The sequence below is a fragment of the Vidua macroura genome, chromosome Z (assembly GCF_024509145.1).
Source record: "Vidua macroura isolate BioBank_ID:100142 chromosome Z, ASM2450914v1, whole genome shotgun sequence".
In the NCBI taxonomy this organism is placed as follows: domain Eukaryota; kingdom Metazoa; phylum Chordata; class Aves; order Passeriformes; family Viduidae; genus Vidua; species Vidua macroura.
Window position 1 is genome coordinate 51194986 of NC_071611.1, and position 17022 is coordinate 51212007.

Genomic DNA, 17022 nt, shown 5'->3' on the forward strand with positions numbered 1-17022 from the left:
TCTGCTTTGAATGTTCTAGGTAATTTTGTCAAAAGTTACAGGCTTGCTTTCTTTTTGGGCCCTTACTGGAAAGAATAAGTAGTTATGGAAGCTAAACAAACCCAGAAGGTGTCACAGTTTTCAAATTTGAAGTAGTTAGTTCTAAAAATTATCCCAAATTGCTTTTTCTTTATGTGAGAGATAAAAATCAGCTGAGGAACTGGTAGTTTGGAGACAATCATGTGATTTGTCTAACCTCTGATACTTAACAATCTAAAAATAGTTGCCATATGGGATGTCTTTATTGTGAGGACAGCCTCTGCTAGATGAGAACCTTTCTGTGTTTAAGCACTTTCTGTGCCTAAACATATTTAACTGTTATCTAAGTGAAATTGTCATATGGCTTTAAATGAGAGCTGCTGTTGTTGTCCAAAGATGTTGAAGAAAAGGGAGTTATTTTCTCTGAATTTAGTAGGGATGGTTACACACAGTATTCCGTGTTCTCTCTGTGGGAGTGCATTTTAGATCTCTGTTAAAAACAAACTGAATAAATAAATTGAAGTTACACTAGTGAAAAATGCAGCAAATTAAGACTAACACTTGGCTGTATTTGTTTCAAGCCTTTCTGTTACAGCTGTTTAACCTTCTAGCAACCTCCTGAGATTTTGTAGGTTCAGTGAAGGTTATTCAGAGACATGCATGCCAAACCCTGTTTCAGCAGTTCTTCCTGCCTTGTTCTGCAGGGAGTTTAGACGTAGCTGAGACAAGTAACAGAATATTTGATAATTGCTTATGTTGAGTCCATTTTTCAGTAAGCTGTTGTAAACAAATAAAATAATTCTTACAGAGCAGTTGCATGTCCTTTCAAAATGTGTAGTTAAGAAAGCAAACTCTGATGTTGTACACGCTTCTGTGGCAGAGGTTATAATTAGTATATGTAGTCTCTGGTGTTTTTCTTCTTTGAATTTACAGTAAGTTTGAGAGATAAGTTACCAATAGTCTATTTTTTTGCAAATGGGGAAGAATTACTATATTAAAAGCTGTTTTCATTGTCAGTCAAGTCATGCTTGATGGCAGGTCCTCAGTGTCAGAATGCTGCTCTTCTTTACTTTTGTGGTATCCCACTCTTAGCCTCCCTTTGTCCTTGACTCTTCCAGTGTCATAGATCTTAGATAAAGTGCCATTAGACTTCGTGACTTTAACTTTTTCAACCTTTACACACACTGATGTCTTAGAAGTTTTTTCAACATCAGGCTCCAGAGCTTTGGTATGGTTAAATGAACTTTGGCAGTCACAAGATTAAAACCAGTGTTATTTGAATATTTCTTTTCTACAAATTCTTAAAATTGTTAAGGTTGGAAAAGACCTCCAAGGTTATTGAGTCCAACCTTTGACCAGACATGGCCATGTCAGCTAAACTGTAGCACTGAGTGCCATATCCAGTCATTTTTTGAGCACTTGCAGCCGTCATGAACTCCACCACCTCCCTGGGCAGCCCATTCCAATGTATAACAATCCTTTCAGTGAAGCATTTCTTCCTGATGTCCCACCTGAACCTTCTTCTGACCCAAATTAAGGCCATTTTCTCTTGTCCTTTTGCTGGTTGCCTGGAAGAAGAGGCTGACCCCCACCTGGGTACAGTCACTTTACAGGTAGTTAAGGAGAGTGGTAAGGTCTCCCCTCAGCCTCCTTTTCTCCAGAATAAACCAGAACTCCTTCATCCACTCCTCATAAAACTTAACTCTCCAGACCCTTTACCAACTCCTTTGCCCTCTCTGGGCCAGGCCATCCGGAGAGTTCTTAACCCAGTGAAGAGCACCTGTTCAAGTTATGGGCTGTGGCTTCTTCAGGAGAAATTGAAATAATTCACTGCAGGTGCAGCTGCAGTTAGCCTTAGGCAGCTACTCCTGATGTGCTCTGTCTTCATTGAGTAAAAGCACTGTAATTCAGCAAAATCTGGGCACTTGGACATCTTTTATCTGAGAAACAGTTTTGCAGAACTGACTTGCAGGTTACGTGTGACTGTGCATTGTGTACAGTATTTATGCAGTAAGGAAAGCTTAAATTCCTTTTTTCTGTATTGATGCTTCTAGGAACTTACTCTTCTAGTATTTTACCCAAAATCAAAACAAAGAATAAACTTTTGAAGGCTAAAAGTTGAACATTGACTGAAAGCTACATTTAATATAGAATAGTATAAAATGTCTGCAGACTGAATTAAGTAGATAAAAATCCTATTTGACTTGTTGGTTTAAAACAGCCTAACAATCATGTCTTCTTTAATATTGTGTCTGTATAATGGGACAATCAAACACAGTTTTGATCTTTGAGTCAGAGATGTGTGAGTTTTTAATACCAGGGCTGCTGGACTTAGAGGTGCTGGTTTTTGTTTAGGAAATTTGTGGAAAGTAGTTACCTGCAGTTTGAAGAAGGAAAAGTCCTAGCCTTATTGCTGTTAGACAATACAGCACTATATTAACTAAATCCTTTCAAATTTTGCTTATCCTGACTACAACTTCATTTCCAGAAGTGGGTGATTCTTATGCCTATGTTTTTATGTTCTTAGTTACGCTGTTCTTTTAAATACCTACACCTGAATTGTCGGCAGAAAAGCTTAAATTAAGTCTGTCCAGTTGAATATTGTGAATTAAATACTTTTCTTCCTGATTCACATTGTTTTAGAGCTAGAATGTGCTGACAGATTTCTTCAAACTCATCTGCTTCTTTTATAATGTGAAGAATCTGTTCTAGGGTAATTGGATGGCACTTTTTTGACAGTGGCATCTAAGGGAGTTCAACTCTGACAAACATAACTAAACTACGTAAGTAGTGTAACTTTTTTCTTTTTAATTGTTTTGGACTTCAGTGTATATTTAATGGGAGTATATGAGGTAATACAGTGATTCCCCATGCCTGATACCAACAAGATTTTTAATACTGACTATAACCCTTTGTTCAGATTCCTCCAAAGCACTGATGCTTGTTGAGTTTTTGTCAGCATGTCATCAGTGCTTACTTTTGATGTTTGGGGTTTTTTTTTCCTGCTGTAGTAAAACACATTCTTGATTTTCCTGGTGAAGTATAGATGTAATTACTCTGTAGTTTAGGTGATGCAGTATAAACCACTGTCATCTTTTTTGCAAGATAAAGTGCAAGGAGGGAAGATACATACTGTTTCTGAAACAATCTTCATTAACTTACTGATTCCTGTGCACAAGACAGCCAGTTCTCTGCCCATGCATAATGTTCAGCTCATGGAAGTGAAACTTCCCTGTTTTGGAAGTCAGCTTCATTATGAAACAAAGGCTAAAATGTCCAAACTTGGGTTCTTCTCTCCATATTAGAGCTATGTTGCAGTATAAAATACATCTAGTTTATTTTGAGATATTCTTAAAGACTTGAGAAGTCAGCCTTTGGGTGCCATGACAAATAATGTGATTTGACAGGTCTCTTATAAAGCATGCTAGAGATAAACTAAGACTTAACTTTCTTATTTCAAACTTGAGTTCTGTGTGAAAGCAGAAGGCTTTCTGCAGTGCCTCAGATTTAGTGCATTTCTGTAATGAAATAGTAGATAGTGAGATAGTAAAAATATGCAGGTTAGCCCATATAGAAGGCAAGCATATTCTAAGTCAGATGGCATCAGTATCCTATTTTTCAGCTGTTGATGTTCTCAAAATAATTTTTTGGTTTACTGTTGTGTATGTGTCCCTTTCCATGCTTTTTCTTTGTACTCCAGTGTGTACTACAGCAAGATTTTTGGGCCATAGACAACTTTGTTGAACTTGATATGCATTGGTAGAGGGCAAGTTTATTCAGAACTGTGTGCTGTTGGTCTGACTTCATTTATGCTATCTTATAAGACTTCTTACCATCTCTTTCACAAATAACTCTTTTCATTTTCCTTTGATATTGAAACTTGAACATGTGCACAGGGCAATAAAATAAATTGTCAAAGATACGATTTCAAGTATTTGGAAGCTCTGTTATAGTGGCATACTTCTGTGGCTATGTTTCTCTTGCTATTGAATTAGGCATATAATTAGTTTTATGTTGAAGGGGGTATTACCTCAGGATTTTTTATGCAGCGATAAATATCTAAGTGAAATAATCTTTTTGAAACTATTTGGAAAGAAAATGGCTTAATCTAGATTTTGTTGTTGCAAAATTTATATTTCAGAAATATGTATATATAATGTTAAGACACAGATGATAGAAATGTCAACTACAAATATATCAAATTGTAGTTTTAATAGGTTTGGGTCTAAGACACAGCATAGAATAATACATTAAAGTATAAAGCATGAGAGTCAAAATATTTGGGTTAGCCCATGTAAGGAGCAAAGGTGTATTAAGGCAATTTAGTGATACATAGTTTAATGGTATTTGGACTACTGGAGAAAACTGGGAGTGGGGGACAAACTAGATACAATTTGCCATGAGGAAAAGGTTAGAAGAAAGAACTGGAGCATGTGGAAGCCAAGTAGTCCCAGAAACTTCATATTTATGGACAGAATAATAGGAAAATCTGATTACCAGTATTAATGATGATGTATTAAATTATTGAGAGTTTTAGCAAGGGGTTCTGACATTTTTGCTTCTCTGTTCTTGAATTCATGTTTGTGCAAGAATTCCCATCCCCAGAGGTCAGAAACTGTAAGACCTGGGCAAGGTTTCAGTGGTGACTGAAAGCAAGAGTATTTTAAACTAGCAAATCTTTTAAATATTCATTGCTCTGCATTTTTAGTTGGATTATAGAAATAAAGATTTCTGCACACAAGACAGCACAGCATATGGGTCTGTCATGTTATATCTGTATTGCATTATTCATTACTCATGGTATATCAGGATTAAGAAATAAAAGTTCTGTTCATCTGGTATAGGAAGCTTTTGTACTGCTTTCAAAGAACCTACTCCAGTGACTACCTAGTACAGGTGGGGCAGAATGGGATAAATCGTAGCTCCAGTTAAGCTTAGCTCTGTAACTGAAAGATGTGATTATTGACTTGAGACCACTAACACTTCTTGGAGACTGAATAGTCAGCCTTTATCCATAGTAGATTTTGAGAGCAAACTGGCCTTGGCCATGTGTTTTCATGTTAGTTCACTATAGGTTGTTAACAAGAATGGCTTGTTGATGTCTTCACTCTTGCTGATTTGGAATCTTTTTTAAAGGAGTCATAAAATAGAAGCCTTGTAACTGTAATTTACAAATCTTATCTCATCTTGACTGAAGAGAGCAGAGTATGGTGACTGGAAATGTTTCAGTTTGAACAGTTCTTCTGTTCTTCCAACCCCTCAGGCCCAGCTGTGGGAAAAAAAATTTTAAAAGGCAGGTCAAGTCAGTTGTTGCCACAAGTCCCTGTTCTTTGCTTTCCATGATACTTTGAGGCCCTTCACCAAACAGTGAAAGCAAGTATTTATTATTTGAATAATACTTAACCTCTAAGATGTGATCCTAGACCATTTAAGCAATTTTGGGCATCATGTCCAAGGCTGTTCCAGTAGCTTGTTTGCTGTCATATCTCCTGGAAGGCAGATTCTGGCAAATCCCAGAGCATCTTAACCCTGTGTTGCCAGTTGTTGCTGTTGTCTTTATGAAGATCTCTTCTTCCCCAGAAGGTTTCCCCAATGGAAGAATTACAGTTTCCTGTGTAAAAATGACTTGATTCTATGTGTACATAATGGTGCATGTTTCAGTTTGGTTTGAATACTTTTTGGGTTGCACATAAGCTTTGCTTGTCATGACTTTCGGAGCTGAAAGAGGGATGCTGTGACATGTCAGTCTGTCAGGCCACTGATGATCTGGGTTTATGGAGACATCTGAGCATGTAGGCATTGTGTTCTTGTCCAGCCTGATACCACTTTGATAGTACTTGTAAAGATGGGTATAGAGGAAGAGAGAGGCATGGCGATTACTAACTTCTGACTTTGAGCTGCTTGCATTTCCCCCCTCTTTGTATGGTGTTGAGGATGTCATTTTTTTGTGCTAACTAGCAGTATACATGAAGGTTTAAGGGGTAGGGATATTTAGTCATGCAACTTTTCTCTTGTGTAGATCAGTGTTTGAGCTAAAAGTTCCCTGTGAGAGAGCAAAAACTCTACTGAAGGGAGATCCTGCAGTTTGAAGGACTTTGGAGGACTGTGGTGGAGATACCGGGTTCATGCCCTGGGAATCTGCTGAGGTGTACCTTCTGATGGAATGTCTGTGATGGGGGGCGCGTTTTGGCCCTAACCATCTCTCCAGTTTACCACTGAGCTTTGAGCAAAGAGTACTGCCATGAAAAGCCAGCACAAGAGACCTGTTCCTCTAACCTTGTCACCCTTATCCTGGAAGATGAATCCTGTCATCCATCATCGGGCTCTCTGTTGCAGTGAAGAAAGTAGAGTGCATGAGGGACAAAACCGTGTTGTCCTTCAGGAAGATGCACCAAAGAGTAAATGGAATAGTGTGTGGCCTTGAAGGTGACACATGCTTTCTTGATTAGAAGAGCGTCTTTTTCTTGTGTTTTTTTGATTGGTGTATCTATTCAGACTAACTTGATTTGCTACCTGTTCCTCTCTGTTGGTAAACATCAGCTTTTGAACTTGGCAGTGGGGAAGAAGGATATAACTGCAGTATGGAAGGAGGGAAAGTTTTGCATGGCCCAACTGGAATGCTGAGGTAAATGCTGAAAAATTGAAGTAGGCATCCTAGCTAGTTCAAGTGGATGTTGACTTTGAAACCCTTCAACCTATCAAGTTGCTATATTTGAAGAGTCATCAAGTTGTCTCCTTTCACCTCACTGAATCTTCTGTTTTCTCGTGTTAGTAGGCTTGAGAGGACTGCAGATGTCCAAGGCTGAAGGGAAATGTCTGCAATAAGGTGCAATTACCTCTGAAAGAATACATATGTGTTTTGACAGAGCCATATTACCTTGAAGAGCATTTCGCTAGAAGGCTAAGAGAGCTAACACAGGAGACTGGGACAGCAAATAAGAGCAATAAACATAGTTGGCAAGATTTTGTGGCTGGTAGAGTACAGTTGGAAAATAATTCCTGTTAGAAGTCAGTCTTATTTAAAGTATTATTTAAGTATTGCAATTGTTCACAGCTTATTTATTTGAGATCTGAATAGCTGTTTATGATTTTGTGTTCATCATTTGTGTTCATCGTTTGGTGAAACTCTTTCTGAACATCGATGCTGTGTTCAAACAGTCCCAACTTGACATTTAGTTAATATTTCAATTATAACCAAAGTAATAATTTTCCCTTAGCTGGCTTTGAACTTTTTTATATGAAGGAGATCAATACAAGGACAGCGTATAATTTTGTGCTGACTTTTGGGGTTTTTTTCCTTGTATATGAGCTAATTAGTACTGCATGTTGATGCTGTCTTGCTCAGGAAATTAGTTATATTGGTAGAAGTGGTTGTGTGTCTAAATTGACCTGAATAATTAGGAACATAAAAATGGTTATTGTTTATTGGGGTCTCACTTGAACTGATCCCTTAATGGAATGGAGAAGACTGTTAGAGTTGGTCTTTCTAATATGGATTCTAGGATAACTTAAGTTACCCCGTATATTTCCCTTCCCTTACCCCACCTGATAGGATAATCAGTAATTTCAGTCAGGAAATAATTTATTTTCTGCAGATTAGTCCATAGCCAGGCAACGTTCTTGCCTTGTTGTACATGCATTATTTTTCATATGACTGAAGAAATTTTCTTTTCATCTATGTATACATTTTTAGTGTTCCTACAAATATTTCCATTAGTTGCACTTTCTTGCTTCTGTCCTTTTTAGTGTGGTCACCAGCACTATTGAATGCTTCCGTGCCTCTACTAATAGCTGTTTCTTGTTCAAGCGTCTGCAGTTTTTCAGTTGTCTTCTCACTGTTTATCTGGAATAGGCAAGTGTGCTTCAGGTGCCTCTTCTGCAGAAAGCTTCTGTAACAGCAGTCACAGGGGTGAATTACAACCCTTTTCCCTAAAATTCATATGACTTTTTTTTTTTAATAACCATCTTCATTTTATTCACTTATTTTAACTCATCATGACTTTGAGGCCAAGATGTAGAAATGTTAAGTGGTACTTCTTCAGTGATTCATTGAAGAGTCTGTGAAAAGGTTCTCCTTCTAAACTGCCACTTTTGAGAGGCTAGAAATTGTTTTTTATTGTTTTAAAGGGCTCATGCTTTCTGGTCTTAATTGCCTGTATTTACATTAGTAACTTTTTAACTTTTTAAGTTACTTGAAGATTTGAGACCACCTCATTATCATTATCATTATCAGAAAAATTCTAAGTTTTCTGTGAAGTTTTCTGTCTTTGATCTATTGCATCAAAGTTCCTCCATATAACTTAGCATAAATCAACAGGTGCTCTTCTAGTTTCTTCTCCTGAGCTGCATGAGTTCTCACCAAGCAATACTCTGATCTAGTTTGTGCTGCAGATTCTTTAATAGTGTAATGGAGGGAACAGCAAATGAATGTATGTGTAGGTGGGAAGGGCTGCTAATGGACAAGTGGTGGTTTATACTACTGAACAAAAAGTGAAAACAGAGACAAAGAAACAAGCGTAGTTTAGCCTGTTTGTGTAGACTCACCAAGCACAAGACATGCTGTTAATATGTAGATTTCACAACAATCATTAAGCTCTCATTGACAGCTATCCTTCTTATAGGGAAACTAAGAGTGAGTAGTGTTTTGTTCTGACAGGCAAAGTTGTTAATTAAAGACATGCCTTTGCCCTTTGTGTGCGCTTACCCATAAAGGACTTTGGGATGTTCAAGCAAGCTATGTAACAGTTTTTGCATATGCTAGATTGAACAGTCTCTGTCATCTCTTATTGTACAGCTATTTTGAGTGTGCAAAAATTAGTATTGTGCTTTTGTTTATGCTTCTAAGATACTAGACCATTTGAAAAAAAGGAGTCCTTCAAATTAACACTCCAGTAAAGATAAAAATCACTAAAGAGAAAGCATGAAGAATTGCATCTATTCCAAGTATCAATAACTCTGCACTTAAAATTTTAATAACTAAAAAAAATTTGTTCTGTTGAGTTGTGCTTTTTAGAGCAAAATTCAGCATCTGTTTTGTGCCAGGTGTTATCTTTCAGTGAGCTCTCAAATAATTATGATTTTTTTTTTATTTAACGTGTTTAGCAATAGTCTCCACAGAAAAGAAATAGCATACCCTTGTTAAAATGCATTAATTACTGTTTTAAGTCAAAGTGGATGGAATAAATCCTCTGGAAAGAGAGCAACTTCATTACAAGCAGAGAACAAAGTTCTGGTTTAGACCTTTCTGTCTGGAAGAGATGAAGGACAATGTGTGTAGCCAGAGGTGATTCTTGTTCTGCAGTTTGGTATTATGAAAACAAAATCTGTAGTATTTGCTTGTCAAAGTGGTGATGTGTTCTATCTATTGCATGCTTCCATTGCACAAAAAAGCATGCTCTGAAGGTTTTCTGGTATGTAAGCCTTGAGGAGAATCTTCAGGAGCACATTTACATCTCTTATGAATTTACCAAGGGCATTGTATCAGCTGTGACCTTTGAGGCTGGCGGCATCTCGTGGTCCAGCTTAGGTTGCCTCTAAACAGTGATAACATGTTGAAGTAAGCAGATGTGTTTAACATCTGCTGTCTTAAATTCAGAGTGCAATCACTTTTATGTGATAATACTGTTTAGAAGTATATAATGTAATTGTGGCAGGCATCTGTGCAGTGATTTTTTTTTTTTTTGTGCAGTGTCTATAAATGTAATTAAATTACATATATAAAACCTATGTGAAATGATTTCCCACCCAGCGATGACCAGGATGCACAAGTATGAACTACAACAGGTGGTAGAAAGACTTGAGTCAGAAGTCTAATGTACTAAACGTTTCTCTTTAGCATCTATATGCATGTGAGGTGGTTGAAGGCTTATCTGTTTTGTTACGTCCTTGGTTCTAACTCAGCACTGCTGGGATCCAGACTCAGCTTGCATTTTCAGCTGAGCATGAGTAGTTGAGTATATTGCACACCAAGATACCTACATTGAAAGGAAAGTTAGTAGGCCACTGTGACTATTGTGTAGCCAGTTTTCATCTTGCTAGCTCCACTGTATTTTGTAAAGCTCTCTTATAAAAATCTGCTGTTATAATTGGAACTGTTCTATGGCAACCAGAACTAATTGCATAAACCATATGGCTTTTGAACTTCTGATGTCTTTTCTCTTGAAAAACAAATAAGCCTACTTGCTTCTCTGCTAGGTGAACCTTAGTCATGACTTGCTTGAACTGCAGCTAATTAGAAACTGGCATTCAGTTAATGCCATAAAAAGTGTTTAAGAGTGTTTGGGTTTAAAATCTTACCTGTGCTTGGTGAAGTAAAAGTAAGTTTATTGAAAGATGGATGGCTGTTAGAGAGCCACTCTAACAAGTTAGAGAGAGCCACTCCATTTGCTGAACTGAACAACTGTGTCTTTAATTCTTCTTCCTTTCACCATTATAAAGAGAGCAGATTTACTCAGTCTACTTGACTTTATTGTTCTACTCTTAATCTGAATGTATTTTAAGACAAACTTTTCCTTAGAAGGTATAGAACACTATTTCCTGAACATAATGGTTTTATAGGTTTTGATTGCAGTAACTTCTAAGCTATTTTAATGACCTAAAGTGTAATACTGTCTCTGAGGCTAATAGTCAAAAACTGAATTAGCTTTTTTTAATGGTACTGGGGATTCTCCAGTAGTTCAGTATTTTAAAAATGTTTTGGGGGAAGGCAGAAGAAAACTCACAGCTCAAATTCTGTGTTAATCTGCTGGTTTAGTACAGTGTTAAAGCTGAAAACTCATTTCAGAAGGCTTACTCTTTTTTTTTTCTAGAATGTAATTAGCCATATTTAATACTTCTTTTAGGTCAGCTAGAAGTGTAAATAAAATGCTAAGAAATGCCAGTTTTCCAAACTAGATGTAAGAGAGCAGTCTGTACAGCCTTGAAAGTAATAAAAATGGTAGAAGAACTGGTAGAGCAAAATAGGTTTTTGAGACATAATGGTTTTTTTAGTCAGAGAACTAACTTGCACACTGATTGCAAGTACTGTATAGAATGCTTCAGTGAAGAGAAGTGTGTTATGCAAGCTGGAAATACTTCAACTGACAGGTGCTCTCGGCTTTTTTTTGAGAAATGCTGCAGTGCTTAAGAGAACAGTGAACTCTCCAGTTAGTACACTGAAGTCCTGTACAAGCAAGTAAGCTGTTCTATTGAAGTTTTCTATCTACAGCCTGTGGTTCACAGGAAGCAAATAATCCGTGGGGTCACACTGCTTTGCTGAGAGCCATAGAGATCCAAATACATCGTCTTGTGCACATCACTATAGTCTCTGTAGGACAAGAATGTTGGAGACTGCTATTTGAAAGCAGTCTTCTTAATAAGGCTTGTCTGGACTTGAAAGAAGTCAGCTGAGAGCTCCAGATTTTATTCATGTAATAAGCAGTTCATCAAAAATATTTGCCTATGAACAATGGAGAGTTTGAGAAGTTATTAGTGTTAGTTTTGGGTTGAGACCACAAAGAATGGCATGCAAACTTGCACTTGATACCAAAGCCTCAGTGTTTTGCATAAAAAGGTGATTGAAGGTCGTAATTAACCTAAGTTAGAAATAAGGACCAGACATGAAGTCAGCTAAGCATATGGATTTTGGTAGCAAACTGACATGAAGAGTAACTTGCACCATTTTAAAACAGAAAAAGTTTTGAAGTGCATCTTTATAAACCCTGAATGTAGCAGCCTTCTGGAACCTAAGTCTTCTTTTTTCAAGTTTAGATTTACCTCATCTGCTAATTGTGGTCAAGAAGGATGCCTTTACTAAGAGCAATCTCAAGCTGTGGCAGTGGTCAGGAGCCTTTCTGTTTGTTCCTGTTGTGGTTGTATTTCACATCTGGACTACCTGTCATCATCTGCAAATGGTCTATTAGCTTTTGTGGTATTCTCCTAGCATTATTTAATATAATTCTAATTGGATTTTCAGTGATGTTTTAGTTAAACAAAGAACAGTCTTCTTGATTACCAAAATACGCCCATGAAAATCACTTGCATGTTTTGTTCCAGTTACTCCACTTGATAAATCCTTGACTCTACTGCCACTTGTATGTGCAGTGGTACTTTTAAACAGCTGTTGCAAGGAAGCTTAGTGAATGCCATCTGCACAAGATTTTCATTTAACTAATTTTTAAAACCTAGGATTTTAAGAAAGGAGTTAATTCTAACATAGTACTTTGTCATCTTTGTGTCTATTTCCTGTGGACTGGGAAAGACATGTAAAGGGAGCTGTAGTGCATGATCATCTTATGTGCTGATGGAAAATAAACTCACTGTAATTTCTTTCTTTCCTCTTCAGTCTTGAAGATTTAAAAAATTTGTTTTGTGATATAGTTTCTTTTAGGCTTAGTGTGGTATTGAAGGTAGTGTCCAGGGTAGATGCAGGGGTAACTAGACTGCATTATCTTTTAAGTCTCCTTAAAAATAAGCATCTTACTTCACATAAGAAGAATAATTTTACACCTGAATTTGTTAAGATTAGATTGGAATTGCCTCAAATCCAATTAAGCCTCACTGCATGGACGATCTGGGAATATAAATGCAATTACTGTAAATTTGTACAAACTGATTTGTTGCATTATCTTGTTAATCTAACATACAGTACTTTTTGTGTCCATATTGCAGACGGCAACTCCAAACTAACATGGCAGTCAGACTGTGTGATGTGGCTTCTCTGCTTAGAAGTGGTTCGTGGGCAGCAGAGCCTTGGACTGGGGTCTGTGGGACTTTTCTTAAATTCTGTAGGCTACTTTTTTACATGTTAATAGTGCTGAGGCCATACCAAAGTCTTTTAACCTTCCATTTGGAATGCTAACTCAAATATGTTTCATTATAGGCTGTAGGTTGTGTTCCTATTCTGTGAGAGCCCAGAGCACACTGGCATAACAAGACATATAACTTTTTCTGTAAAATAGTGATCTCCTGTAGAAATTACACTGCAGTGACTTGCCTTTCCTCTAATGTCAAATAGATTTTAGTACTAATTGAAAATACACAGTGGATAATTGAAGAGGAGTATTGTACTAAAATGGTTTTGGTATGGTCTGAATACTAAATTGCAGTAACTTTGAAAACCTATATAGTTGTGTTTTTATGATTAGTATTTTAAAATTATATTTGCTAGTCTATTCTAAGATTTTTTTAAACTGTAAATTTATCTCAGACTATTTTTCTGAGTGAAAAATATTCAGTGCTTTGTCTTTTATGAACAGTTCTTTTTAGCCTATTAGTGGGGTATGCATTATTCGTAAAACATTAGTATCACTTCATTCAGAGCAGATGGTTCTGTAGTTGAGAGATGCTGTAATTTTCAGCACACACAGGCTACTGCAGCTGTTCACTTGAATGTTGGCTTAGGATCCCATACTTGCCACCTGAACATGGAAATAAATGTGCAATTAAGAGAGAATTGTATGCTGTCCTTGCTAAATCCTGCTAATTTTGATCAACGAACACTTCAAATTTGAGAATAAAACACAAAAAAAGGAAAAAGGCCATCATGCAGAGCCTCAGACCACAGCATTTGTAACTGCTATCTTTAACAGGTATGCTAGTGTTTTGAAAAGTAATTTATCTTAATTGGGATAATCTACTTTATCATCTTTTCAGTGGACTTGTTCCATCAGTGTCAGAAGCAGGTTACTCCTTGGAGTTTGTCACAAGGGAAGAAAATGTTGTTCTAGTTGCAGCGCTTCAGGAAAACTAGATCACACTTTTCTAATGAGTGCTCCTAATAGATGTATCCATTTTTTTGCATTGTGCTGAAGTAACCTCTTTGAAAATACTTCTGTATGCAGAACACAAAACATAGAAATCTGTTCCCAGGAATGTCAAAGTTGGACTTCTAGTAAGAAACTCAACTTATCCCCTCTTGTATCATTAGGAAATTCAGTTATTTAGCAGTCCCTGAACACAGCTGACCTCATCAGCTGTTGGTATATGCACTGATTGCATATGGTGCTTTAAACAGGACTGTTAGGACAGACCCTTCAGAGGTCCTGATGCTTCTCTATGATTTTACAAGAGACTTTTTTGGTAGAGCTCCTCTTAGCAGTTTAATTATGAGGTTAAATTTCAGTGATTGATGGATTTCTTTAGTGAACTTCTTGTATTGAAATATGTATTACTGGAGAATTAACATACATAATTTTCTCTTGCATGTTGTCCTAAACAGTTGGTCTCAAATAGGGATAGGCTGTCCAAATCTTAGATATTAAGATGCCATTAAAAACCCATTGTATTTACCAGCTGTTACCATTCAGTCACTGACTGAGGGGGCAGTGTGCCTTTTGTAGATGTGGCAGCCTGTGGACAAGTGCTTCTGTACAAGCAGACTCTTCCAATTATTTCTGTTGCATCTTGCAGTCATACAGTCAGTGACTTTGGGGTGAGACACAGTAGAATCAGACTGGTTTGAGCTGAAAGTAGTTTGGAGATTGTCTCTAATCCACTTGCCATGAGCAGGGACATCTTCCACTAGATTAGGTTGCTCTAAGATCCATCCCACCTCACCTTGAACATTTCGAGGGATGGGGCATCCACAGCATCTCTGGGCAAGGGCCTTACCACCTGCACAGGAAGGAATATCTTCCTAATAGGTAATCTAAATCTACTGTGTTTCAATTTGAAGACATTCCTCTTTGTCCTGTCACTACATGCTCTTCAAAACTGTCTCTTTCTGTCTTTCTTGTAAAATCCCTTCAGTTACTAAAAGGCCACAATTAGGCTACCCCAAAGTAATTTCTTTTCTAGGCTGAACAAACCTGATTCTCCCAGCATTTTGTCACAGCAGACGTGCTCCATCCCTCTAATCCAGGCCCTCCTCTGGACTCACTCCAACTTCTTGTGCTGGGACCCCAGAGCTGGATGCAGGGTTCCAGGTGGGCTCTCACCAGAGCAGAGCAGAGGGGCAGAATCCCCTCCCTCCCCTGCTGCCCAGACTGCTTTGGATGCAGCCCAGGACACGTTTGGCTTTCTGGGCTGGGAGTGCTCATGGCTGGGTCATGTCCAGCCTCCCACCCATCAGCACCCCCAAGGCTTTCTCACAGGGCTGCTCTCAGTTGTTCATCCCCCAGCCTGTGCTGATAATGGGGGTTGTCCTGACCCAGGTGCAGCACCTTGAACATGGTCTTTTTAAACATCATGAGATTTCCATGGTCCCACTTCTCAAGCCTGTCCAGGTCCCCCTGGATGACATCCTACATTTCAGTAATGTCAGCAGCACCCTTTATCTTGGGGTCATCGGCAAACTTGCAGAGGGTGCTCTTGATCCACTTGTCTGTGTTATTAGTGAAGACATTAAATAGCCCTGGTCCCAGTATGGACCCCAAGGGACAAGACTTGCCACTGATGTCTGTCAAGACTGAGCTCTTGACCACCACCTCTGGATGCAACCATCCAATCCCTTTCTTACTCATCTATTAATCCACCCATAAATACTCTCCATTTTAGAGATAATGATGTCATAGGGTATTGTGTCAAAGGCTTTACATAAGTCTAGATAGATAACATCTGTAGCCCTTCCCTTGTCCACTGATGGAGTTACTTCATCACAGAAAGGCCACTTAGTTGGTCAGACAGGACTTGGCCTTGGTGAAGCCATGTTGACTGTCTCAGATCACTTCCTGTTCTCCATCTGCATTAGCACAGGTTCTAGGAGGATCTGTTCTGCGATCTCCCAGACACAGAGTAGTTCTGGAGTGGTCCAGAAGTACATTAAGCTAAAGATTCAGATTTAACTATTCTCAGAGTTCAGGCAAGGGAAGAAATAATAACAAGAAATTGTCAGTTTCGTCAAATAAAAGTGTCTAGAAACCTGATTCCAACCTGTGGTGAAAAAAGTTTGACATAAATGTTGTCAAAGAAGAGTATATTTTCCATCCCTGCACATTCATATATCCTCTAAATATCTATTTAAAATACTAATCTTGATCTCTGCTATTTCTTATGAGAAGTATTCTTTGGATACAGTTAATGCCCACCTCTTTCTGAAAATATTCAAATGCTACTTCATTAAAAACTGCATTTCATGTTATATCAGCAACCAGTTGTAAGTTGACAGAAATGATTACTCTTGCAAAAAGCCAGTTTTGTTTGGTAGCTTCTGTAAGAGAAAGGCTGTAATTCCCCTAAATTGGAGGAATGGCAGAGAATGGAAACTAAGCTTTGAGTGCTGATTTCATTTAGTGGGCTTGTAGAAGATACAGTTTATTTGTTGAAGTATTGTCTTGACTAACAGTTTAATACCCTTCTCTACTTGTTTAGGTTTTTTCTTGCATGTAGAGGCAGTATGTGGCCTTGGCAGTACCATTTCTGCATAGTTGATAGGTCTTTGAGGTTGTTGTTTGGACTTTCCTACTAGATATTGAAATATGAATTTTGATGGTTTTTGTTTTCTGTTCTTTTCAGCAGGTAATTGCTGCCATGGAAACACAACTGTCTAATGGACCAACTTGTAATAACACAGCCCGTGGTTCAGCCACCATAAACAATTGCTCATCACCAGTTGATACTGGGAACACAGAAGACAGCAAGACCAATCTAATAGTCAACTACCTTCCACAAAGCATGACACAAGAGGAACTGAAGAGTCTTTTTGGCAGCATTGGGGAGATAGAATCCTGCAAGCTTGTTAGGGACAAAATAACAAGTATGTTGGTTTTGGAGTTTTCTTTATATTTTCGTTTTTCCAAGCAGCAAACTCTCAGATGGTATTCTGCAATTCTCTTCAGTAATGGAATAAAGGCAGAAGGAACCAATGCTGGTCAGAATGAACTTACATTAATAATTTTTTTAAATTATATACCCCAAAATTAAGCATATTTATTTGCATTTAATTTCAGTTACTTTGAGTGCTATAAATGCTAATGGTGTTGCTGCTACACAGTTTCAGAAGACTCCATACCTGGGAATTGAGCTGAACTTAATTGTAGACCTCTTGTTTCAGGGTGTGATATTTTCTATATAGCATGAAGTGTTGCC

The 17022-nt window shown here is 37.8% G+C and overlaps 1 protein-coding gene across 12 annotated transcripts in view; it reads left to right on the forward strand.

Moving 5' to 3' along the window:
• ELAVL2 (ELAV like RNA binding protein 2) overlaps positions 1-17022 on the forward strand; it is a 102984-nt gene that overhangs the window by 28309 nt on the left and 57653 nt on the right. For 7 of the 12 annotated variants that reach the window (XM_054003339.1, XM_054003329.1, XM_054003331.1 and 4 more), the window contains exons 1-2: positions 12679-12757; positions 16450-16690. In XM_054003339.1, coding sequence (XP_053859314.1) covers positions 12686-12757; positions 16450-16690 — 313 coding nt within the window. In that variant the 5' untranslated portion in view covers positions 12679-12685. Of the gene's footprint in view, positions 1-12673; positions 12758-16449; positions 16691-17022 lie in introns of those variants that run through there. The other 5 variants (XM_054003334.1, XM_054003335.1, XM_054003340.1 and 2 more) reach the window with 4 other exon arrangements.